This window comes from Patella vulgata, chromosome 4, assembly GCF_932274485.2.
Source record: "Patella vulgata chromosome 4, xgPatVulg1.2, whole genome shotgun sequence".
NCBI lineage: Eukaryota > Metazoa > Mollusca > Gastropoda > Patellidae > Patella > Patella vulgata.
The window spans coordinates 28,728,262-28,754,979 of record NC_065882.2 but is presented as its reverse complement, the minus strand read 5'-3'; the positions used below and the strand labels follow the sequence as shown (position 1 = coordinate 28,754,979).

At 38.1% G+C, this 26,718-nt stretch overlaps 1 protein-coding gene across 1 annotated transcript in view; it reads left to right on the top strand.

The window, feature by feature from the left end:
- The first annotated feature begins 592 nt into the window (after positions 1–592).
- Positions 593–26,718, top strand: part of LOC130012381 (zinc finger MYM-type protein 2-like) — a 41,714-nt gene continuing 15,588 nt past the window's right edge. The window contains exons 1-2 of the mRNA XM_056100212.1: positions 593–1,734; positions 2,331–2,753. Coding sequence (XP_055956187.1) covers positions 702–1,734; positions 2,331–2,753 — 1,456 coding nt within the window. The 5' untranslated portion in view covers positions 593–701. The remainder of the gene's footprint in view (positions 1,735–2,330; positions 2,754–26,718) is intronic.

Sequence of the window (26,718 nt, the reverse complement as noted above, 5' to 3'; positions counted from 1 at the left end):
GTAACCTGTAACGATCCTGGCCCTGTGACATCTTGCGTTGTCATCCTGGAAGATGAAACGGCGGCCATGACGTCGTGCGAACGGCACAACATGGACTGCCAAGATGTTGTCCCGGTAGTACTGGCCTGTAACACGCCCCGCAACAACATGTAAAGCCGTTCTTCCAGCAACAGTGATGCCTCCCCACACCATAACAGAACCACCCCCAAATCGATCATGTCTGATGACGTTAACGTCTTGGAAGCGCTCGTTTCGACGACGCCACACCCTCCTACGTCTGTCCAAAAAATCAACAGTGAACCTTGACTCATCTGAAAACATCACATTGCTCCAGCGTCGATTATCCCAGTGTTGACACGATTTCTCAAGGCCAAGGTACGGATAAACAATGGATGAAAGTGAACAAACTAAAATTGAACGACGATAAAACAGAGGCTCTTTTAGTAGGTTCATCACAACAAGTATAATTTATAGCACAAGTTTTATGAATTAAATTATTGGAGTCACGAGGGGGCGTAGCCCCCGAGTGTCTTCAATAATTTAACGAATAAACGTGCTATAAAATACTTGTAACATATTGATTGACAAGTGAGTTGTTCTTAAAAACTACACGTGCATAACGAGCGGCGAACATATTAAAATAGGTCATCAACACCTGTATACATCAGTTGATATATTTCAATTCGCGACGTACAGACGCAATGTCGCATTGTTTATTTAGTGATAACGACGATGAAGATATTATTCTTTCACAAAATTTAGACGATATAGAAAAGGAATTAGCAGTGATAAATAATATTGAGAACGACGATGATGATATTATTCTTTCACAAATTTTAGACAATATAGAAAAGGAATTAGCAGAGAAAAATAATATTGAGAAAGATGTGGATTACGGCGAATTGAACCTTATTTCTACTGCAGAGGAATTTGTTAAAGCAGAGATGGAGAAAGAATCTGATTATGGTGAATTTAACCTAATTTCTACAGCCGAGGAACACGTTAAAGAGGAAGTGAAATCGGTTGTGGTTGAAAGGTTTCAAACGCCAGTATCTCAGGTTGAAATAGACACTTTAATACATTCACAAACAAACGCTAATACCAGAAAGAATACTAAATGGTCACTAAATATATTCAATGAATGGCGGAAATGTCGATCGAAGGGCGATAATGATATACCTGAATTGCAAGATATGACAGCAGAAGAATTAGATTATTGGTTACAGCGATTTCTTGTAGAATTGCGTAAAATGAACGGAGATGAGTATTCCCCTAAATCAGTTTATTATATCATTTGTAGGCTTATGAGACACTTGAAGGACCATAATATTTACATTAACATTCTAGAGGAAGCTGATAAACGTTTTGTGTTAACCAGAAAGGTGTTAGATGCCAAGATGAAGGAATTAGTAAGCAAAGGAGTCGGTTGTAAACCGAAAACCGCTGACCCCGTATCAAACGAAGATGAGGATAAGTTGTGGAATTCTGGTGTCTTTGGTTTTACCAACTCAACGAGTTTACAGTACACAGTATTTTTTTACGCATGTAAACTGTTTGGACTACGAGGAAGAGATGAGCACCGCCATTTAGAAGCTGACCAGTTTGAATTGGGTAATGATAAAAATGGTTACTACATACGATACATAGGAAGAAACAACAAAACATTTACTGGTGGTCTAGCCCATTTGAAGTTAAAGAACAAAGATATAAAGCACTATTGCACTAATTACGGAGGTGAGTTCTAAAATCTGTATAATAAAATAATCAAAGTAATCATACACCACAAGGTTATGTATCCTTATCAAAGTGTAGCCTGTAGAAATGTTAAAGGGATAATATGCGAGATTTTTGACAAAATTACTCATTCTGACTTTTATGGCCTTTTTAGTCACATTATGAAATTTGTATGCTGTCTGACAATTGGTATCCTTTCTTATATGGGGGCCCGGTGTGGCCGAGTGGTTAGGACGCTTGTCGCTCATGCTGGGGGGTCCCGGGTTCGCATCCCGGCGAGGCCGAGGTCAACCTTGTGGATTTTTCCGACTGGGTTCCTCCTTGTCAGGTGAGGGCTGACATGGAAAAGCGTTCTAGTTCATCTGAGACGACGATAAACGGAGTCCCGTGTTCATTCGATCGAGCACGTTAAAGACACCTCGGCAGTTAAAAATCGGTTGTAAGAGTAGGCCATGTGCCGCTGCCTTGGCAAAATTCACCCTCATTGTACACACTTGGCATATGCCCGTCTCTAATTAGCCTTACAGTGCATAAAAATGGGACGTTAAACTCCATTTCATTTCATTTCATTTATTTCTTATATTTGTGTATTTTAGGTCAAAGATGTTTGTATACAGTATTTAAAACCTATTTAGACGCGATAGAATCTGGAATTTTTTATAGAAAGCCATTACAGAATGGCATAAGATACGGAAAGCAGCCTGTTGGGATAAATAAATTAGGTAATTTCATGAAAGAAATGTGTCAACAAGCTGGTTTAGTCGGATATTACACTAACCACTCCGGTAAGAAGACCTGTGCCACTGAAATGTACCGCAATGGACAAGATGAACAATCCATCATGGAACGCACAGGTCATAGATCTGTCGAGGCGTGTAGGGTTTACAAAATTAAATCCGACGAAATGCAGAAACAGATTTCAAGTGTCTTAGAGGCGCCAATAAGTGCTAAAGAAAATAGCGAACCTGTTTCTAAAAAAGCGAAAATTTCGGCTTCCTCACCCCCACTGAAGGACACACGTTTTAACGAAATTATCAACACTTGCGGACCAGTACATTTCAATAATTGTAAATTTACTTTTATGTAATAAAATACTGTTTATGAGGTGTTGAAAAAAACACTGTTTTGGAGTTCATTTATTTTGAAAAGTTGTCACCTTGAGTTAACAAGGTTTGACTTCAAGCCAAGTAAAACTGGGCGGGACCTTGATGCTTTGCCAAGACACTCCCAAAAAATGGCCACCGTGCAACAACTAGTGAAATTTCGAAGTTGTAGCACACCTAAGCCCCTCCCCATGAAAACTAATGATTGTAGCATGGGTATGAATAAGAAAAAATCTACTGTATATGTTACAACTCAAGTTACTACCTGATCTTAAAATCACCATTGGTAATTCAGAAATAAATTTCTCCAAAAATGTTCGAAACCTTGGAGTGATATTTGATCCTTCTCTGACAATGGACGCTCAGGTTGATATGGTATGCCGTACATGCTACTATCATCTACGCTGTATATGCAACATCAGAAACTATCTCACTGCTGACGCTTGTAAACTACTTGTGAGATCACTTATTTTATCAAGGATTGATGATTGTAATAGTTTACTCTATGGAATCCCACAAGCATTTCTAGCCAAGATCCAAAAGGTTCTTAATACTGCAGCCCGAATAGTAACAAGGACACATAAGTTTGATCACATCCAGAATGTGCTGGCTTCTTTACATTGGTTACCTGCTGAGGCGCGAGTCAAATACAAAATACTAACATTAGTGTATAAATGTCGCAATAATGCAGCTCCTCAATACTTATCTGAACTCTTATATGACTACAACCCTATTAGATCACTTCGCTCTCAAAATAAACAGTCACTAGTTGTTCCAAGATATAATTTGAAGTCATATGGGTATAGGTCTTTCAGTTCAGCTGGTCCTAGATTATGGAACGAACTTCCACAACAGATCAAGAATCAACAAACTTTTAATCAATTTAAATCCGCACTAAAGACTTTCCTGTTTCAACAGTTTTACTAGTAGAGCCATTACAAAAAGCGTTTTGAGCATGTGTCAACATGGAGAAGACGCTATATAAAACTTCATTATTATTATTATTATTATCCTGGGCTTGAGTTGTCGCCCTTGGTCGACCTGAGCGTGGTCTGTCCTGTACAGATTGTGTATCACGGTATCTGGACCATAGCCTGCTTATGACAGACTGAGAAACATTATCGTCCGCGCCACAACCGCCTGTGTTGTGCCGATCTGTAGCATGCCAAGGGCACGTAACCTTTCATTTTGGGTAAGCCGACGCATATCAAAATTTGTTTTCTGGTCACTAAAACAATTAAACTGATGTTTCCACCCTGGAATTCAATGCCACAATGACTGTAACATTCAAAGTCAGAGTCGTGCAAATCTTGGGTTGGACCCCCATGATGATCCCAAGCATCACCTGCATTCCATGCGGTAGCTATTGGTGCGTTTGGGCGTAACATGTAACTGGAAATGTTTCTTCTGTTAGGTTCTATGGTGACTTTTTTCGTAGTCATTTGCATATTTTAGTATTATGCCCCCAAAATCAAAAAATATCCCCTACTTTTTTTGAATAGTATAAAAGAAGACTAGCGCCGCTGTACGAGCATGTTTAGAGGTCTTTTTTTCAAAAAGGCAATCTAATATTTTTTGGGCAACTCCTTCTATAGAGAGACTTTGGGGGCATAATACTAAAATATGCAAATGACTACGAAAAAAGTCACTATAGAACCTAACAGAAGAAACATTTCCAGTTACATGTGACGCCCAAACGCACCAATAGCTACCGCATGGAATGCAGGTGATGCTTGGGATCATCATGGGGGTCCAACCCAAGATTTGCACGACTCTGACTTTGAATGTTATAGTCATTGTGGAATTGAATTCCAGGGTGGAAACATCGGTTTAATGGTTTTAGTGACCAGAAAACAAATTTTGATATGCGTCGGCTTACCCAAAATGAAAGGTTACGTGCCCTTGGCATGCTACAGATCGGCACAACACAGGCGGTTGTGGCGCGGACGATGAATGTTTCACAGTCTGTCATAAGCAGGCTATGGTCCAGATACCGTGATACACAATCTGTACAGGACAGACCACGCTCAGGTCGACCAAGGGCGACAACTCAAGCCCAGGATCGATTTATCCGTACCTTGGCCTTGAGAAATCGTGTCATCACAGCAAATCAGATCAGCGCTCGTCTTCAAACAGACACTGGTGTGAGAGTGAGTGGCCAGACGATTCGGAATCGACTGCATAGGGGTCACCTTCGCGCCCGACGTCCTCGCGTGATCCCTTGTTTGAGAGATCATCACATTCAGGCAAGACGTCGTTGGTGTAGGGATCGTCAACACTGGGATAATCGACGCTGGAGCAATGTGATGTTTTCAGATGAGTCAAGGTTCACTGTTGATTTTTTGGACAGACGTAGGAGGGTGTGGCGTCGTCGAAACGAGCGCTTCCAAGACGTTAACGTCATCAGACATGATCGATTTGGGGGTGGTTCTGTTATGGTGTGGGGAGGCATCACTGTTGCTGGAAGAACGGCTTTACATGTTGTTGCAGGGCGTGTTACAGGCCAGTACTACCGGGACAACATCTTGGCAGTCCATGTTGTGCCGTTCGCACGACGTCATGGCCGCCGTTTCATCTTCCAGGATGATCGCAAGATGTCACAGGGCCAGGATCGTTACAGGTTACCTCCAACAACAGAACATCACCACATTACCTTGGAAAGCACTGAGTCCCGACCTCTCCCCCATCGAGCATGTCTGGGACATGCTTGGACAGAGGTTACGTCAACGTCAACAACGTCCTGCCAATGTCCAAGAACTTGCTGCTGCGTTGCAACAGGAATGGGACAATCTGGACCAAAATGACCTTAGACGTCTCATTAGGAGTATGCCACGTCGGATCAATGCTTGTTTGGCAAACAGAGGAGGATTTACCCGTTACTGACTTGGTTGTGATGCTGTGGTAACTTTGCTGTTTGACCCCGGGTATCATTTTACCCTTATAATGGTCAGTCTGTGCCTTACTTAGTCTAACGATCATTTGGAATAAATCGATGAATGTGAACTTCATTTCATTTTGTCATTTGTTTCTTCGTCAGTTTCATTAGGTGACTTTAATAACACTTAAAAATCAAATATCCCCTACTTTTTTGGAATAGTATATTTGAACTGAAATTATTTCAACTATGAGTGTTTTCTTCTTTCCAAAATACGGGTTTAGTGACCCTGTAACAGAAATAGTTGATTGCTGTGTGTAATAATTAGGCTTTGAATTAATATTGTTGCTTCTGTGTCAAAATTATCTTATACCGGTAATCATCTGGACAGAAATCGACGACTCGCGCTGTTTATAAGAAAGTCCAATTTATTAAGCGTTTGCAGTAGTATCGAATATTGCACCTGTGATAAAAGGCATGACGTTGTTTGAGCATGGACTCTATCTGTAATTAATACTGAATTTTAATTAGTGACGTCAAATCTTTAACGTGCACGAAACAAGAAAATATTCAATCAATTTTTGAACCAGTTACATATTTGAGTAGCTGACATGAACGCGATTCCAAAGTCTCGTGTACACATTGGTGTGACCGTAAAAGATCCCTTGGCGGTTGGAATTCTATATAAAAGAAGACTAGCGCCGCTGTACGAGCATGTTTAGAGATCATTTCGGGACTAACATATGGTTTACTTTTTTTATTTCAATACTTCGCTTGCGCGTAGGGGTCTTTAGCAGTTGGAGGAAACCGGAGATAACCCACGGGGTTGGACAGGCTTGTCACTTTCAACCGGGGAATCGAAACCTAGCCAGTTGACTCAATGACAGACCGTATTATACAGCGCAGTACCAAGGGCTGTAGCCTACCGTGCAAATTCCAGCCAGCATAATGTATCGATATAAGAAACATTTATTCCTACTGGCGATTTACAAATATTGCATGAAGAAATTCAAATCATAAGAACATAAACACGACTAATGCACAGTATCATATTGATTATAAAAGTATAATGTATATATTGGTTATACTATATATGTCACAAAACAACAATCATTAGATAATAATAATTATTTACTAATTATATAAATCATTTAAGAGGTAGGAGTTATCCATTGTTTAATTTAACAGTTATATAATTACCCTGGTTAGAGAGAGAGAGAGAGAAATGGGGTTTAACGTCCACTCGACACAAACTAGGTCATTTCGGGACTAACATATGGTTTAATTTTATTTCTATAATTCGCTTCCGCGTAGGGGTCTTTAGCAGTGGGAGGAAACCGGAGGACCCGGAGATAAACCCACGAGGTTGGACAGGCGACCCTACTCCTTGTCACGTACAACCGGGGATTCGAAACCACGCCAGTCGACTCAATGACAGACTTTATGATACAATGCGCTCACGCTAACCACTCAGCCATCCAACCCCCCACCCTGGTTAGAAAGGTATGAACAATTAGAGAGAGAGAGAGAGAAATGTGGTTTAACGTCCACTTGACATAAACAAGGTCATTTCGGGACTAACATATGGTTTAATTTTATTTCAATAATTCCCTTGCGCGTAGGGGTCTTTGTTGGTGGGAGGAAACCGGAGGACCCGGAGAAAACCACGAGGTTGGACAGGCGACCCTACTCCTTGTCACGTACAACCGGGAATTCGAAACCACGCCAGTCGACTCAATGACAGACTTTATGATACAGCGCGCGAGCGTGTTACCCCCCCCCCCCCCCCGGTATGAAACCACCGTACATCGGTCAAAAGTATCAAGAGTGGCCAAACAAATGGCACTGTATATCGACAAAAGTCCGATAGGGTCATAATCGGAACGTTCTGCATACGTATAATATGGAGAGCTATTTTTCTAAGTGGCAATATTTGAACTAAGGGTGTTCTACTGTTAACCAATATCTGGCACTGGTGATTCTAGAGTGAAAATATTTCATATCAGTAAAAAACAGTTGCTCCTGAAATTAATATCCCAGTTTTTTTGTGTACATGACGTCATCTCTTTATACCATTTAAAATAAAGCTCCCTGCTGCAGCTATTTATAAGAAAGTCGCCCCTTTCTTAGTATAAAGGAAAGTTTGGGTTGATAATTATGATTTTGGGTTTTGTTATCTGAAACTAAAAGACTGTTTTTGTACCATTCGGAAAACTGTTTTTTGTTGTTTTTTTTATTCCATTTACAATTCGTGTAGATCTCTGAAACTAACAGATAGTGTTCTGAATATTGATTTTTCCCTTGTTTTTAACAATTATTACTTATAACTATTGCGAAAGTTATGGACAGACCGTAAGTTGTGTAAATCTTTAACGTGCACGAAAATTGAAAACCGGCCCTAATTATGTGAATTCCCAACCGATTTTCAAAAAAATTATATTTTTGTACAGCTTGGGATATTGCGGATGCGATGTCGTTCTCATTTTTTCTTCAAAATTTGAAAATTTACTAAAATTGTTATTTCTTGGAATTTTGAGTTTTCGCTTACATATTTGGATTGGCGGCGTCTGTTCGATTCTACCGATCTAGGATTATCATGATGTGAATTGTTCAACTCTATTTTTCAATTACCTTCTCTATCGCAATGCGAATACAAAGAACGTGTCAATATCTGAGTTATGTTAGTGTATTGGGTTGTTTTTTTGGGGGGTGGGGGTGGGGTGTGGGGGAGTGGTGAGGAAAGTCTTTTGTCATGCATCTGGCGATCGTGTGACGCCTTGGCACGGTGAAAGCCTTCAGTCTTGCAAGCAAGTCTAGTTATCTTCGTAATTACATCTAGGGCACACCTTTGTTTCACTAATAAAATGGTAGAATAAGTGGTTATTTAAATTACTAGCTTTATTTCTTAATTGACAATGGATAATATTTTCTTTCCTATTTCCAGTATTATAATATAATGGTGGTCTAAGTAATGGTGTCACAGGATGGACGAGGCGTGACCGTTTTGGGGAATAAAGAAACTAAATACAAAAGAATTCATTTTATATATAACTCAAAATACAATATAACAATGAACAATTTCTTTAAGTGCGCGCACAAGATAAATTCTGCAGCTAGGGAAATGTCCACCCGTCAGCATCACCATATATCGACACCATTTAGCAAATACCATACATCGACGATACCATTGTTCAGCGACCACTATGACGATACCATTCCCATAACACAGTGTCCACCCATCGGCAAGACCATACATCGACGATACCATTTATCGGCGACTACTCATAGACTATACCATTCACGGAACAAACAGTCCACTCATCGGCAAGACCATACATCGACGATACCATTTATCGGCGACTACTCAAAGACTATACCATTCACGGAACATACAGTCCACCCATCGGCAAGACCATACATCGACGATACCATTTACAGGCGACTACTCATAGACGATACCATTCACAGAACAAACAGTCCACCCATCGACAAGACCATACATAGACGATACCATTAATCGGCGACTAATCATAGACGATACCATTCACAGAACAAACAGTCCACCCATGGGCAAGACCATACATCGACGATACCATTTATCGGCGACTAATCATAGATGATACCATTCACAGAACAAACAGTCCACCCACCGGCAAGACCATACATCGACGATACCATTTATCGGCGACTAATCATAGACGATACCATTTACAGAATAAACAGTCCACAGTATACGTAGGGCGTTATTCATAATCGGCTTATGATTCGGTCTTATAGTTACTACTTTTGTTGGGATATACTGTATTAATGTTTTATTTAAAACAGCTAAAAAAAAACTTGCATAGACATTATTGCTATCATCATTATTAAAGACATGATTTGTCCAATCGACAGTTAATAATTCGTTATTTAGACCTTCATAATCTGCCAGTTTATAATTTCTAATAGTCCTTTTGTATTTTAATTGTTTGTATGTTTTTAGTTTTAAAGATAATATTATTGGTGAATGTGTACTGCATATAGGAGCATTAACATTAATATACATGACCCGGGTAGCGTTGTGAAGTCGATTCTTTTATCAGATATTCAAGATTTAATCTTTGTAATAGTTTTTTTTAAAATTTAACACAATTACTTGAATTATTTAAAATGTTAGGAGAAGAAGGTATATATCCATAGAGAGAGATGGCTTTAAACTAAAAGTTACTTTGAATATGAAATTGTTACATTTTACACCCCAAGAGGTTTGATAAATGGAATACTGAAAAGGTGATAAACAAATATACAATATATTACATAACAATAAACAAAACATCAAAAAATATTTACAATCACAGTTACGAACCAATTCATAAATATATAGAGGTATGAGTCAACATCTCTAACAGTTAGATTACTTTCTTATAACTGAAATGAGATTTCATGGGCATGGGGATTTATATTTATATATGCAAGGAGGTAGAGCTCGTAGATAGAAATTTAAGTAATCTTTTTTGCACTCAGATGGAACTTAGGTCTACAGTAATAGGGACACATGAATGAAAGTGTGCTATTCAAGTAATACTTAAGTTTTATCACAAATGTTTTCAATGTTGAGAACGATATTTCAGTGTAATTTATTTGATTCTAGTATTGGATAAGATATTCAATATACATATAATAGATTGAATTAATAACTACAATATCATCTTTGTATTAGTAAAATAGAATAACGTTGTTTAATTTAATAATTTAAGCTAGTGAACTTTCATCAGGATATAGCATTATTACATATCATTTCGTTCATAGCCTTGTAAATTTCCATGTCATTTTGGCAAATCGAATGATATTTTTTATTGGTAATAATCAAGTTAGAACTACAAAAGTTTGTGGGTAAAATGTAAACAGTAAACAACCAGCATTTTGTATTTAATATACATTTTGCAATAACATAGCGCACATAAAGTGCTGGGGTTAAATATTTACATATATTTTCATTTATAATCGACCTTATTTATGATTTTCATTCGGCTTGGGATTGAGTGTAAAAGTAATTACACACTGGACCCTTTGTTCTGACTCGGGTGTTCAAGTTACTGACCAATCTGTAATGTGTTGTTTTTGCACGTGCACAGGTGATCATTTGGGGAAAAATAGGTGTTCATATAAATGAACACCCCAACATACTAACCCGGTGATTGTCAAAACAGACCACGCATTTTCGTGCGTGACTGTATATGAAATAACCGGCAATACTATATACGGGAAAACACCGGAAAACGCCGAAAACAACCGGAAAACTACCGGAAAACACCATTTTATACTGAATACCGGAAAACACCGAAAAAACACAAAATACCGGAAAACACACGAAATACCGGAAAATACCCTAAATAGGTAACCCGGAGACTGGCACCCTAAATAGGTAACCCGGAGCCTGGTCCTCTGTGTCCCTGGGTTACGTTTAAGAATTTGGGGGAGAGGTTAAAGGACAATATTGGTGTCAGTCATTATAAAATTTGTGATAGAGCTCGTTAAATACATCCCAAATATAATTTTAACACAGAGATCATTGCTACGGGAGACTTGTAACAAGCACGTAAAGAAACGGGAAGTGACGTCAAACATGACAAACATGAGTTGTCCTTCTATATAACTGACTGAAGTAACGAGCGGTAACAGACAAACGATCGAATTTCATTTCACTGATAATTCCGTTGAAGATGAAAAGTTGTTATATGAGACGATGAGAGGATATCTGACAATTCAAAAAAAGAATTGGCTGTCAGTAGAATAGGTGTATAATAAATATTTGACCCCTCAAAATGCGTCTTTGGGTCCCCCCTACACTTTGCATTTGGTTTTATGTAAATGAGATTACTTAGTAGGTCACCAGAGGTCAAAAGGTCACCAATTTCGGAGGTTGCTTGAAATTGGGCACTACTAGGTCACTTGGTTGTGGGAGGGCCCATTTTTCACAATGTATTTGTCATTACTTACTGTCCATTTACCATACATATTGAGGCCTAAGTCATTTCGGGACTAACATATGGTTTAATTTTATTTCAAGAATTCGCTTGCGCGTAGGGGTCTTTAGCAGTGGGAGGAAACCGGAGGACCCGGAGAAAACCCACGAGGTTTGTGAATCCCACTAAAAACAGATGATAACATGCAATTTCTCATTATAATACTTGGAATTCTTTAATATAGGATTTGACAATTACAAGTCACCCATGCTTAATTATTTTAGTACAAAATCATTTTGAGAAAAAGAGAAAAAGGGCTTATTTACGAAGTCACCAAAACGACTGCTTATCGTACAATATTCTCTAAAACTGCCCCAACAAAGTTTTTGTTCATCAATTCTGAAGTGTGACCACTCAAAATTTTTGTATTGAAGCCCTCTGAGTAAGATTGTGCTGCCATCTATCAGGCCTTTCCATAAACTGAGTCAGTAGGCCTACTAATTTAAAAGAATTGCCATGTAGATATGATGTATGATATATTTTATCCGGGATTCTCGCCAATTTCAGATGATGTTTCAGTTTTGTGACATGAAAGTGGTATTTTCTGTGTAACCAAGGTAAGATTGATCTAAAAGCAAACATCCAAATGTCACTTTCAGTGAAAGTGTATGTTATAAATCATATCTAGACCAAGCAGGCATGCATGCTTGTGTGCGCTTATGCTACACCCTAGATTAAGCCAGGTGTAGTATAAATGTAGCCTACCATAAACTCCTACACTACAATAATGATGAATGTCAAGCAGTGTGCAATGGTTGTTTATGTGGCTATGATCTGTACCTGAATTGCAAGGTGAGCCCCTCCAGCTCATGGACTAAAACGTTTTAATTTCTCCTGTAGTTTCAAAATCGCTCTTGGCCTTTTCTATCGGTGTGACAATGATATCAGAAATGTCATGATATGGTTGGTTGAAGTGAATTGAGACCGGTTTGTCTTATTGAATGACTATGTCTGACCGGTGACCGTTAATTCTTTCCCGAAGTGCATTTTGGGTCTCACCTACGTATTGCTTGTCACACTGTCTGCATAAAATTAGATAGATTATGTTTGAACTACTGCATGAAAGGTGATCTAATATTGGGAATTTTGTGCTAGATGTTTTATTATGGAAATGGTCGGATATATTTATGATTTTGCATGTTTGACATCTTGGGTGGCCACAAGTTTTGGTTTTGACTGCTGATTGCATATTATTTGTTTCTTTGGCGGCAAGTTCAGCTAGAGTGTTGTTTTTTATACGTCGGAGATATCGTTTGGAGTATCCCCTTTCCCTTAGTTTGCTAAATACCAATGTACACGCTGACTCAAAGTCGGTCTTCTGAGTACATATCCTATGAAAACGGAGAATCTGAGATTTTATGATGCCAGAGAACGTATGTTTTGGGTGAAAGGAGCTTTTGGACAATGATTGATGTGTGTCGGTTTCTTTGAAAAATACTTTAGTTTCCAGTTGGCATGTGATTTTGGTGTTGCTACTTTTAAAAACGGTAGTGTCAAGGAAATCTATGCTGTAATGACTTACATTTGCGGTTAACTTGACAGATGGATGATGATTGTTCAAAATGTTGAAAAACGTCCAAAATTCGTCTGACGTGTACGTCCAGACTATGAAATAGTCCATGTGACAGACAGATTTTCATTACCAATTTGATGAATAAATTTAACCATGATTTTCAGTTAGCCTTAGGTCTAAAGTGTCCAAAATTGGTTGATGGACATCCGGGTCACTTTGCCAAATGTGAGTTTGGCGGCCATCTTTAAAAATGGCCGCCATTTTTTTTATTTGAAATAGTGCAAGTCAGGGAAACCTCCACAACTCCTCAACAGGTTCACCTATGGATATGTAAAATGGCTCAAAATGTTCATAATACAATTCTAAATCTGCTGGTATATGACTCATGTTGTTTAAGAAATGCTTTCGGTTTCAAAATAAAAGACTGATCTGAAAACAGCAATATTTTCGGGTTTTTTTTCATGATGTCTGTTCATAAGTTTACTAAAAAAATCTTGTTCAGACCCATATAAGCCAAATTATCTATTTGGTCAACTAAAGTGATTTACTAGATATCAGAAACATTGATCATAAAAAAATAATCTCTAATATGAGTGTCCAAAATCCAAGATGGCATAAATTCAAAATGGCGGCCAAAAGTTGCTCAAATGGCCAATTTGTCAGATAATAGTTATTTCACAGTTTGATATTACATGTAATATCCAATTGAAAGGGATTACTGACCTTAAAATTAACCAAAACACAGAGTGTTTAAAAAAATCCAAGATGGTGAATATTCATAATGGAGGCCAGAATTTCCGTAAAATGATCGATTTTCTGTTTAATGTAGCTTGTAATGTAGCTTGTAATATGTCTTTTTAAGCAAATGACACACTATTTGTGGATAACAATTACTAAAGTTTATTTCACTGTGACGTTTCAACAAGATTTTACATGTCGTTATCATGTTTTTACTGTTATGGCCTATTGCTCGTGGTTCATTATACCGCTTGAATAATTGTTTGATCTTTTGTTCTTGTGCTTATCTATACCAATTACAGTTTATACCTGTATATGTGCATTTGATTATCTAACGGCTTGGGACACTACAATGCCCATACCAGCTGACTTTCCTTCGAAGAAAGCAGATGACTATTAAAATGGGTTCGTCTGTCCGTCCGTCACACTTTTTGGGACACAATAAGTCTCTTTCTAATTGAGCAAGAATGTTCAAACTTGGTGTAGGTGTTTATTAGGTCAATGCCTTGATGGAGTTCGAAGATGAGAATTTTTGCTTAGGGTAAGCAGAGATAAGCAATTTGATTGGTTGATGCTTTGGGACACGATAGTACTTTAGTTCTAATTAAGTGAGAGTGATAAAACTTGGTGTATAGTTTCATTACATCAATACCTTGACTAAGTTCGATAATGAGAGTTTTCTGCTCAGGGTAAGCAGAACGATAAGCAATTTGATTGGCCGAGACTTTAGAACACAATAACTCTCATTCTAATTGAGGTAGAATGTTCAAACTGGGTGTAGGCGTTCATTTAATGAATGCCTTGATGGAGTCCGATGATGAACATTGTCTGTTTAGGGTAAGCAGAGATAAGCTATCTGATTGGTTGATGCTTTGGGGCATGATAACTTTGGTTATAATGAAGTGAGGGCGATATTAGCATGACTAAGTTCGATCGTGAGAATTTTCTGCTTAGGCTAAAGAGCGATAAGCAATTTGATTGGTCAGGACTTTGGAACGCAATAACTCTGCTTTTAATTAAGGTAGAATGCTGAAACTTGATTTAGCTGAATGTCTTGACTCAGTTCAGTAATTAACATTTCGGGCTAAAGCTACGCAGAGCTAAGCAATTTCAATGATCGATGCTTTGGGACAAGATAACTTTGATTCTATCTGATAGACAGTGATGAAACTTAGTGTATAGTTGATAATCAGTTTGATTGCTCGATACTTTTGAAAAAAATAAATGTGCGATTAATTAATATGGGTCATCTATTTATTTAGGTATTTCGACGGGGTCATCAGCCTCACTGTTGGCTTGTTTATTAATGTTATATGCTTGGTAAGGACTTGTGAAATCTTGTTGAAACGTCGCAGTGAATTAAACTATAGAATTTGTTATCCATAAATAGTGTGTTATTTGATTATGCTTCAATTACTAAATGCCTGACCCCATGACTCACCTACAATGCCCAACTAGTCTTATGCGGGACATATTGTGATCAATGGCCAACTGATAGCAGTGGCGGATAGGGCCATCGGGCGATCGCCCGATCAGACAAAAAAATGAAAAATATAATTTTGTCCAATTCGTCTAAAAAACCTTTTTCTGCTGAACATTATATGGTGGGGGGGGGGTATTGGACCGGCCATGGAACTACGATGATGTGGCCAGTGTCTTTAACGGGCCGCGACGCCATCACTGGAGTCTGGAATGGGCTGGTAAAATAGACTTTCTGGGCCGGGTGTGCTGGGTGTGGGCCGGAATTCGGAATCCTGCAATGGGGATTCCGAATTCCATCACAGGAGGAATCAACTAGCGCTCCCGGCAACAAAAATGGGACATTTTAAAATGAAAATATTCCTACTTATTCAATATTCCTAACTGGTTAACCAAATGGTCAAAATTTTCTCAACTAGTCCCATTTTTAAACCAGTTAAATTCTCTTGACTCTTGACGATACAATGATAATACGTTAATTAATAATATGACGATATGATAATTTCACAGGTTGATGGTTGTAAATTACTTGTAGATCGGGGTTTTGGCCTAAATTAATCGATTTATGAGATATATTATTTGACAAAGATTATAATCAGATATGCCACCAAATCGCATATTTGGGGTTCATTAAAAGGGGTAGCTCCGACAAGGGAGCCCGGACCGGTTCCCGGCCCCAATCCGCCCCTGACTGAAAGTGTACCACTATATTTATCCCTGATCTTGCTTGACCCATTACCCACCTAGCTAGAGTGTCAACAATTTTAATGCGTAACCTACAGTTCCCAACAATTTTAATGCATGGTCTAGTCTGACCCACCTAGCAATTTTTGTGTCGTTTTTTTCGTTATTTATTGATTTTTCGATATTTGGGGTTTTTCGGTAATTAATATCAAAAAAGTTTTTTCGGTATTTTGTCTGCATTTTTCGGTACTTTTTAGATTTTTATCTCGGTACTTTTCGCATTTTTTCGTTATATGGTACAACCGAACCGGTTTTTCATCAAAGACTCTATGCCTGGCAACTTTTGTGGTATAGTCTAGATAACGTATCCACAGATCCATTTCACAACAAGTTGAAAGTTTAAAAAGAATCGTTGCGAAGATAATTTGAAATGCATTAACGACTAGGCATCACAAAAGTAATGTCGACCAATTTCTTCTTTCGCCTTAGGCAGGCCTATGATATTAAAAGGATATCATCATTGTCGCTGTCCAGATCTCCTGTTTCTTCTTGTACTTTGGCTAGTGTCCATTGCTGAAGAAAAACAGTAGTTGCGATTGTCACAGTAATTCCAATGAGGTGGATGGTTGTGACATTAACAAAGAGGAAATCGTGAGCCATGCTTTTGGGTAAATGTATTTCAAATTATCTCTGTAATTATCATTTTTAAACTTAGAACTTGTTGTGAAATACATTTTACACTTTACACTTTCACAATTGACAAATATGAATCCATGATACCATCTGGCTAGATTCTAGATGATACCACAAAAGGTTGCCAGACTCTTCAAAGTAAAAATCTATCATATTACCATTTGTGGACCAGAAATGAAATGCAATGTGGGTTAACGTCCTACTGTTCTAAACTTGGTCAATGAAGATGGCTATTCGTCATACAGTGTGAAATGAGGTAAAATTTGTCCAGACACAGGGGTCGAATTCCGGACCTCGTTGAGCCTTACCCACTGAGCCACTATTTCGGCCAATTTATAAACAAACAGAATAGATAAATTCTTAACAACTAGATATATTTGCAAAGATATATTAAAATTCCTTACAGTTTTGCTCGAATATTATTAAATCTTGTTTTCTGATTTACGAGATCTGGTATAATTAATTCCATCCTCCCCTAAAAAACTACTACACATTTTTATAATAAGCCAAGCCAAGAGAAAGACTGACAATTGTCCCGTTTTGTTCTTAAGCAATAATCTACGATATCCAAAATCTTTTTTTGAGGTAATATTTAAGTTTAGTGATCCTGAAAACCCCATAAATGGCATATTACAAGCCGTACAAAACAGAAAAATGACGATTATCTGAAAAATCATTCATTTTAGGGAAAATCTTGCCGCACTCTTGGATTTTAGCCATCTTGGATTTTGGAAATCCTTTTTTTAGATGTTGTATTTAAGTTTTGTGACATCGAAAACCCCTTAAGCGGCATTACAGGGCATATCAAACTGTAAAATGACGATTATCCGAGGCATCGATCATTTTAGGCAAATTTTGACTGCCATTTTGAATTTTCGCCATCTTGGATTTTGGGAAACTAATTTTATAGATCAATTGTAAGTACAATGACTACGGAAACCCTATATATGATATATCACAAGTTTTACCTTGCGTGATACTCATCCATCCTAACAAGAAATTCATTTTTCGTCAAATTTTGGCGACCATTTTGGAAATCAGACGGATTCAACCGAAAATGACGTCACAGAAGTGCCACACTATCAAAATCGTCTTCAGTGACAAATTTTTCTTCAGAAACAACCGGTCCCCAAATATCGGTGTGATTGCGACAACCCTAAATAAACGTTCACATGGTTAGTACCCTATCTCGCCGAGGCACAACATTTTAAAATTGACAGTCTACTCAAGACTTTTGTTGAGTTTGCGGCCACCGCAGCTGTACAGACTGGGTCACTGACCGTATTTATTTATGCCAAATGAATAACTTAAGAAGACCAGACACAAAATTTGGCTAAATTTACCTTGAACATGATTTGGTAGTAAACTTTTAAAATAAATCTTGAAAAAAAATGCCAAAACCTTGCTTTTTTCAGAATAATCTGTTGAGTTGGAAAATATATGATTCATTCACCAACATGTGTCATATAACAGCAGCTGTAGAATGTTATTGCGAACATTTTGAGCCATATTCCATATCAATAGGTCAATCTGTGAAAGAGTTATGAAGGTTTCCTTGACGCGCTCAATTTCAATGAAAAAACGGCGGCCATTTTTAAAGATGGCCGCCAAAATGGCATTTAGCAAAGTGACCCGGAAGTCCATCAACCAAATTTGAACACTTCGGAGACCAGGCTAACTGAAAATCATGGTTGAATTTAATCATCAAATTGGTAATGATACTCCGAAATCCGAGGTCTGCCACATGGACTAAAAACGTCATCTAGAAAACGCACATAGAAATCTGGTTTTAATGGGCAGAGCGGCAGAACTTCCCTTTCCCACTCCGCCATGAAGAGATTTGCATAACTCAGGGCAAGAATGGAGGTATACTTGGTCGTTGAAAGCGAAGTCATTCCTCCTCAGACAAATGTCGAGTAATTTGAGGATTTCTTCGTCCGGTCTGGATGCTTGCGGGTTCCTAAGAAATGCTTTCCTAACTGCTTCAACTCCTGTGGTATTATCGATGTTCGTGTACATGCTCTGTACGTCAATGGATATTAAAATGGTGTGCTCAGGTACTCTTAACTGTTTGATTTTATGAATAAAATCATTAGTGTCTTTAAGGTAGGATGGGTGTTGGCATGCTAGGGGTAATAAGAAATGGTCTATGTATTGTGATACGTTGTATGATTCGTGGCCACAGTCTGATATTATTGGGCGCCCCTTGGGTAATTTATTCCGTTTCTGGATTTTTATGTATTTTTGGTAGCGTATAGAGATGTCGTTGCCGACAGTCAGATTTAGCGGATAGATAATCATATTGTTTTTTGTTATGTATTCCTTGTCTTGCAATTCATGTAAGATGTTGTTTATTAAGGTTGCAGTGTCCTTAAAGATGGGTTGGTCTAATTTAGTGTAATGTTTAGGATTATTTAATTGTTCTTCTGCCTCAGAGATATAGTCTGCGCGATTCACTATGACACAACACGAGCCTTTGTCGCTTTTCTTGATTATTATGTTTTTGTCTTTTTTGAGGGTGTTTAATGCTGTTTTTGTTGTACGATTGAGATTTTATTTCTGAGATTGTGGTTGAAGTAATGATATTTCTGTGTTCATTTCGTCGAAAGTTTTTAAGATGGTTGGTGATAATGACTTTTTAGGTGGTTTCCATGTGGATTTTTCTGTGAATAGTTTTTTACCTCTGCCGGGTTTGTTCCTAAAAAAATAAGTTAGCGAAAGGGTCCTTTGGAAGCGATCGGTTGACTGGATGATGGGGTCTATGGATGCTATTGTGGGGGTTGGGATGAATTTAAAGCCTCTGTCAAGAATGTTCATTTCTAGGGGGCTGAAACGTCTGTCGCTCAAATTGATAACTGTCTGTCCTGAGGACGGCTTCTCATTCCTTTTCCCTAATCCTAGTTTAAATTTCTCATCCAGCAGTTGATGATCGCTCTGGCCGTGTCCGGACTCCAGTGGATGGCGTCGTTACCTTTCTGTTCAATTTTGCCCGTGAAGTTTGGTAGTGTGGTTGCGTTTGGTGAAGGTGCAGTGGAGATCAAATTGGTTGTACCTAGTGAGGTTTTGGTAGGCGATCGGATTTTCTTGTGGGAAAGCTGCTCTGGTCACTTTGAGTAGATCTAGCATCTGCTCGTGTATGCTTGGTTCACTTTCCTCCCTGTTGTTGAGCCCGACATGTATCACTAATTCTTCTGGTGCAGGTCCCATGTAGTTCTGGAGGAACTGTTTGATGTGGCTGATCTTGGCTCCAGAATAGCTATGGATCTCCCAGTCCCCGAGGAAGGATACAATCCTAGCCAGGTTTGAGGATCCAATACCAGTGTCTTTGCCTTGACTGCTAGTAGGTACCATAAATCCTTCTCGTCTTTACCTTTGTAGCTGTGGGGTCTTTTTAGGGATAGGTGGAAGACCTGGTGGAAGACAGTTGACAAGCGCGTTCAGTGGCGATATAGATCCCGAGGAAGTAGGTGAGCCAGACACAAATGCACGCTTCGAGGGAGTGTTAATGCATGTGCCTTCTCCAGGGGATAATTTTCTCTTGTTTGGTGTGTTTCGTGTGTCCCGGAGAAGGTGATGGGGGGGGGGGGGTGTAACAGTTTTAGAGACCGTGGACAGGAGGCGATGGAACTATGTCTTCACACTATCCTGAAGTCGCTTGCCGTGGGACTTCTTGGCCGACGAAGGAAGGTCAAGTTCATTACGATGTTCGCTTTACAAATAGCCGCTCCGGGAGGGATCATCGTCAGGGTGGGACGGGGATGGAATTGTCCAGTCACGTGACGAACATAGATCTTCCGTACCTCAACCCATATTATTTCCACAGTCATTGTCATTAATCACAAATTACGGGATGATATACGAAAATGCAGGTTTACTTTGAAATAGTGAAAATGATACTTTTCCATCTACAATCTTCAGATCAAAGGATGCAAGTTCTTACACAGTGCAGCATAATTTGTGCAACAGAAGACATCTCGAATATCGATTGTCGGAAAAAACATTTTCTCAGAGACATTTTTTTTCCGAATACGCATTCGGTGTAAGTCTTCAGCCACCAGGAAGTGGTTAACATAGTAATGTTTTATTACGATAGTAGTACATAAAACAAATTGGTTGCCTGAGGTTCTCGGGGGGGGGGGGGGAAGTAGCTTCCTCGGCTAGAGTCCTCTATTTCACAAACAAAAACAACAATTGCTTCCTTGAAAATTTATCGATCAACCCTTTTCACAGACGTCCAGCTTACCACTTCCCATCAATGCAGTAAGATAGAATATGTAGTTTTCTCATGGACAATTGGGCGAAAGTTGGGGTTTTCTCAAGGAAAACTGGTCAACGAGTTGGGGAAAAAAGCTCAAAAAGTAATCCAGAAAAAAATCCTGTGTGTGGCCCTCGGAATATGATGGAATATGTTGAATATTATTATGGTTCAAGTGATTATATTTGACCCTGGAATGAAAGTAAGCTCAGAAACAAGTAGATTTTTAGCCCTTCCAACGAGATGGATAGCTCTTGGAAAGGATAGACACTTTTCAGATTACAGCCTGTCCGAGAATTGCGTGGCATCCATTTCGTTTGGTGATTAGGACACATAGCGGTTAAACCTGGAACTTAAACTCGAACTATTCAGAGATTTATTAACTCGCTTTTGATGATACTTGCTGTTTTATGATGCGATTTTTTGTTACCTAGGGAGGAGTTGGCCTAATCGTGCCTTCCACTAATTCGTACAACCCTGATGCCAGCGTTACTAGTAAGAATCAGGAGACCGGCGCAACCGGCATATAACGGGGCCCTCAGAGGGCTGTGTTTAATCTACTGAAATACTGAAAAACTGAAATCTATTGAAATTTACTGAAATATGGTCAATGATGGAGGTAGACTGATTGCGTCTTTTAAAACATTCAAAGCATAATAGGCATCAAAAAAATTTTGGAGAAAAAAAAATCGGAATTTTTTTTTTTTTTTTGGGGGGGGGGGAGGCTATATGTAAAACGAATATCGTAATGACCTTGACCTTCCTTCATCGGCGCTCACTTGGTCCAAAACCGCACACAGAGGACCAGGCTCCCGTTTACCTATTTAGGGTGTTTTCCAGTATTTAGGATGTTTTCAGGTATTTAGTGTTTTTCCGGTGTTTTCCGGTATTCAGTATAAAATGGTGTTTTCCGGTTGTTTTCCGGTATATAGTATGGCCCGTGTTTTCCCGGTAGTTTTCCGGTGTTTCCGGTGTTTTCCGGTATATAGTATAGTCCGAAATAACAAGAAACACCGTTTTAATTAAAAAGATAAATACATGTAGTTAAAACAATAAATAAATATTTTTTCAATACAGATTGTGAAATAGTATTATTAACGAGAAAACGCATCCAATAGAATAAGGAACAAATACAGAAAACCTAGCGAAATGGGATAAATTTCTGTTTTTGTCATGTTTTAGATAATTGTAATCTTGTAAAATACCTTCCCTACATCATCGCACATGCTATTTTCTTTCGCACATGGTTAGTTTGTTCTGTAGCTGACAATTCGTGTATGTAAAACGTATTCCAGTCAATGCAGCATACCCCATTCACACCAAATTGATATTACATTATTCATTGGCCTGTTGTGGATTTTAAAGATAGATTGCCAGGCAACGAAACATACGCCCGCAGCAGCTAAGTCGCCCGGGCAGTCAATAAGGGGTGTCGCATATATATTTCTTTTGTCGGTAAGGAGATAGAAATGGAGTTTAACGTCCACTCGACAAAAACTAGGTTATTTCGGGATTCACATGGTTCAATTTTATTTCAAAAATTCGTTTGCGCGTAGGGGCCTTTTGCAGTGGGAGGAAACCGGAGGACCCGGAGAAACCAACGAGGTTGGACAGGCTACCCTACACCTTGTCATGTACAACCGGGGAATCGAAACCGCGCCAGTTGACTCAATGACAGACCTTATGATACAACGCACACGCGCTAACCATTCGGCCATCGAACCCCCCTTGTCGGTAAGGAAAACATTTACATCACACTAAAATATAATTACGAATAACAAACCCATTAAGTAATTGTCATACTTGTTTGGCTTCTAATTCTGCCCTATACTGACGTTGAGTACTCAAAACATTAAATATCAAGGGCCATAAATCTGGAAGTCATTATCGGAAATCACTGAAAATCAATAGGATTCTTCGTCTCATGACCATAATTGTTTAGCCTCCACATCGTGGACACCGGACGGAAGCGACGACAATATACGACATGTTGGCGTATAAAACAAATGTCGAAAACTGGAAATCAGCAAATAGGCTTAAAATACACATTATTCATATACCAATCCACATTACTTAAAATTGTATTTCAAAAACCTGACATTGGAATGATCTGATTTATATGCATCGTAAATAAACAGGTATACACTGGCTATATTGACCCACTCCCCAATCTGCTGAGTAAAAAACAATTATGACGTGCAAAATAATGTATTGATACCTTTTATAGACGAATTGGTAAAATTATTTTGTATGATAAAGGGCCTGTGATAGACTTGCGTCTCTCTCGTATCCGCCCATTTTCATTGACTCATTTAACTTCTTACAAAGAATCCAGTGTGTAAGTCAGTTATCGACCTTCGATCCTCGGGATCAAGTTAGATGAACACCCGAGCTCGCGCAATTGAACACTTCGAACGCTGACGCGTTCTCAGTGTACAACCTTGCACGAGCTCGGGTGTTCATCTAACTTGAACCCCTCTGTCTCAGTCGATAACCCTTACATTAACCTAGGTCTAACAACGACTGTTGTCATAACAAGGCTCTTGATTGAATTGAATCAGGTAAATTAACCGGTTGAGCTGTGGATACAGATGTAGTTGGTTTCGCTGTTACTGTCTGAACCATCGTAAATTTTAAACGGATTTCTTCGATTATGAACAAACTACTTGACTTTAGGTAATATAAACTTACCTGTGTGTTTGAAATTACCTCCCGTTAAATAAAATCCATTGTACAACTAAATATCCCAGAGAATAAAAAAGTTCTCTCTTGTAAAATTGAACTCCTCACAAACTTTGACATCGAGAAATGAAAAATGGAAGCTAATTACGTCACTTATCGGGACAGATCATTCCGTATAAGGGGGTCTCAGCAAGACTTGTCTATCGTAACGGTGTTTAGCTCTTTTACGACAATTCAAATTTTGTGTATGAATAAGCTATTGCTCTAGGACCAGTAATGAGTTTGGGCGTTTACAAACATAAATACACCCGTAGTCCGTTATTTTGTTTCCGTCTTGTATTAATTATTTTGTTAGAGAGTTGGGTGGGAATATTTCTTTTAAACACAGGTGCTGAACAAAAAGAACGACATTCCTTTAATATTTTCTGATGAACTTAAGCAGTCCTGTCAATTAACCTCGGCAATCGGCTGTAGCCGAGGTAAATCCGTAAATACCGATGTATTTTACATTTGCCTCGGCAAAATTAATAGCCGAGGCCATTGCATCATTGAATATGTATATAACGTTATTATTTCTTTTTTTTATATAAATACTAAAAATTATTATCAACAACAAATCATAGCGCACATCGGTTTAATTATCGGCAGATATAGTTCCATGTCTTTCTATTTATCTTCGAATATTATTTCTGTTGTGCAAAAACTGTTCAGAATTTTGCGTCTTGGTAACACAATTAATTTCCGGAAATCCCGGCTTCGTTTTGAAATTCACAGGGCAATGTATCCATACGATTGTTCTCTCAGTTATTAACTATAGGCCTATATTAATCACAAGTACAACTCCATTTTGAAATCCACAGGGAATGGAATTTTCGGATGACATTTCGTAGATCGCGATCATGCCTCAACCAATCAACGCTTTGAATTCTATTACCGTAAAAGGTGCCATGCCATATGAGTTACTGTATACCACACAGGTGCAGTGAAAATGGTTAAATTTAGTGCGAAACTTGCACGAGTTTTTAACACGGTCTGCATAATTAACACAATAGACCCAAAAATACATGCAATCTGCGATACCTCTTTTGACAAGTGATTTTTTGTTTTAAATACATTCTTATAAAGACGATAAACGATGTTTGGACATCCCGAACTGTTCTTATCAACAATGTTTCGATTTCAGTATCTGTCGAATAAACGAAAAAAAAAGTAATTTAATCAGGAATATTATGGACTTGAACAGTCGGAACGTGAAATAAATATGGAAATTATTGAGAAGCGGTGACCCTTTTTTCATAGTTTTTGTGGTAATCATAAAACTTTGAAAATGGACTAATAACTACAGACCATTGAGATTAGACCCCGCGTTATGAAATATTATCAATTAAAATTATGAAATAAAGTATGTTTATTTATAAATGTTAGCCACAGAGTTGCATATAATTGACAGGGATGTAGGATCTAATATAATTTATTAAAATATATATAATACACACTAACACAGGGTATTTACAATTATGAGGTGATGATGATGTGAAAAGCAATATTTGCATGTATTCGTGTAATCGGTGATATATTCATTGTGAATAAAAATTTAGTAGACTGACAATCAATTGTTTCCAAATTAATTTTATTGTCTTCAGTTGCCATTTTTATTGCCCAAACTCAAACGATCGGAAAGGTCGCGCGTTGTTGTGATTGCAGCACACGTGATTGTCAAAATTTGTCAACCAATTTACCCCTTCAACATATTAAGTTGGTTTAACTCATCATGTCACATGTACAATGTTATTATGAACTTAGCCGAAACTACAAGCAAAAACATTGACTTTTCAAGAGAGAACGTTTGGATATTCAATTGTGCACTGGATTCTATTCAACCGGAGGTTATTTCAAACACATAGGCACGTTTTTAACAACAATTGTTCAGTAGTTTGTTCACAATCGACGAAATTCGTTTATAATTTACCACGGTTCAGACAGTAGTTGGTTTAACAATGTCAGGTGATCGGGCTGATTTGCTGTTCATTTGCTGTTCAACATTTGGCGTGTCATAAAACTGATTTATGTCATCTTCACAATTAATTAATATGTTTTTGTCATCATCTAGATTTCTTACATATATTCGACAGTCATATGTCCAGCAGTTTTTTTTTTATTTTATTCAGTTTAAAGAGTTCGCGTGTATTTTTTATACAACTGTGATTTTCTATGTGTCCAGGCTTCATTAATAAAGATTTTTGTTTTATTTGTTATGTTGAATTGTTTTAGCCTCATTTCATTGCAATATACTGCAGCACGATCCCTGTAGCTGATAAATCTAACAATTATATCTCTGTGGTAATCTTTATTACGAGATCCAACTCTATGCGTACGACCTATTTGGTTAATTGTTAAACGGCCATCTCTATCATTTAAAATATGGTTATTTATAATATCCAGTATGGGGTTATCTGTATTTTCACCAGCTCTCTTACTGATACCACTGAATTTAAGGCATGTTCGTCTAGAACATTGTTCTAGGTCATCAATTTTATTTTCTACATGGTCGATGCGACTAACTAAATCTTGAGTTAGTTTTGGTTGGATTAAGTGAACAATATGGCTCATTATGACTTCACGTTTAAATACTTCACCAATAAATGACCGTAACGACCCATCATCTTTTAGAACATTATCTAGAAAATCGTTTATACTGTTGGAATCATTCGGATTTGAATTGGAAGCCATCTCCCTTCTTGATGGTTTTGATTGTCTTGATTTCGGCCTTAATATTTTATATGCAACTTATACACCACCAGTCTAGCCTTGTAAAAATAAGCTGAGTGAACTCCGGTGAACTGTTTTCCGAGATATTATATAGACGATTTTATAAGTCAACGAAATGTCTCCCTTTTTGCATATATTTGTCACAGTTAACACATAAAAAGTTAATTTAGTACATACTTAATTTACTC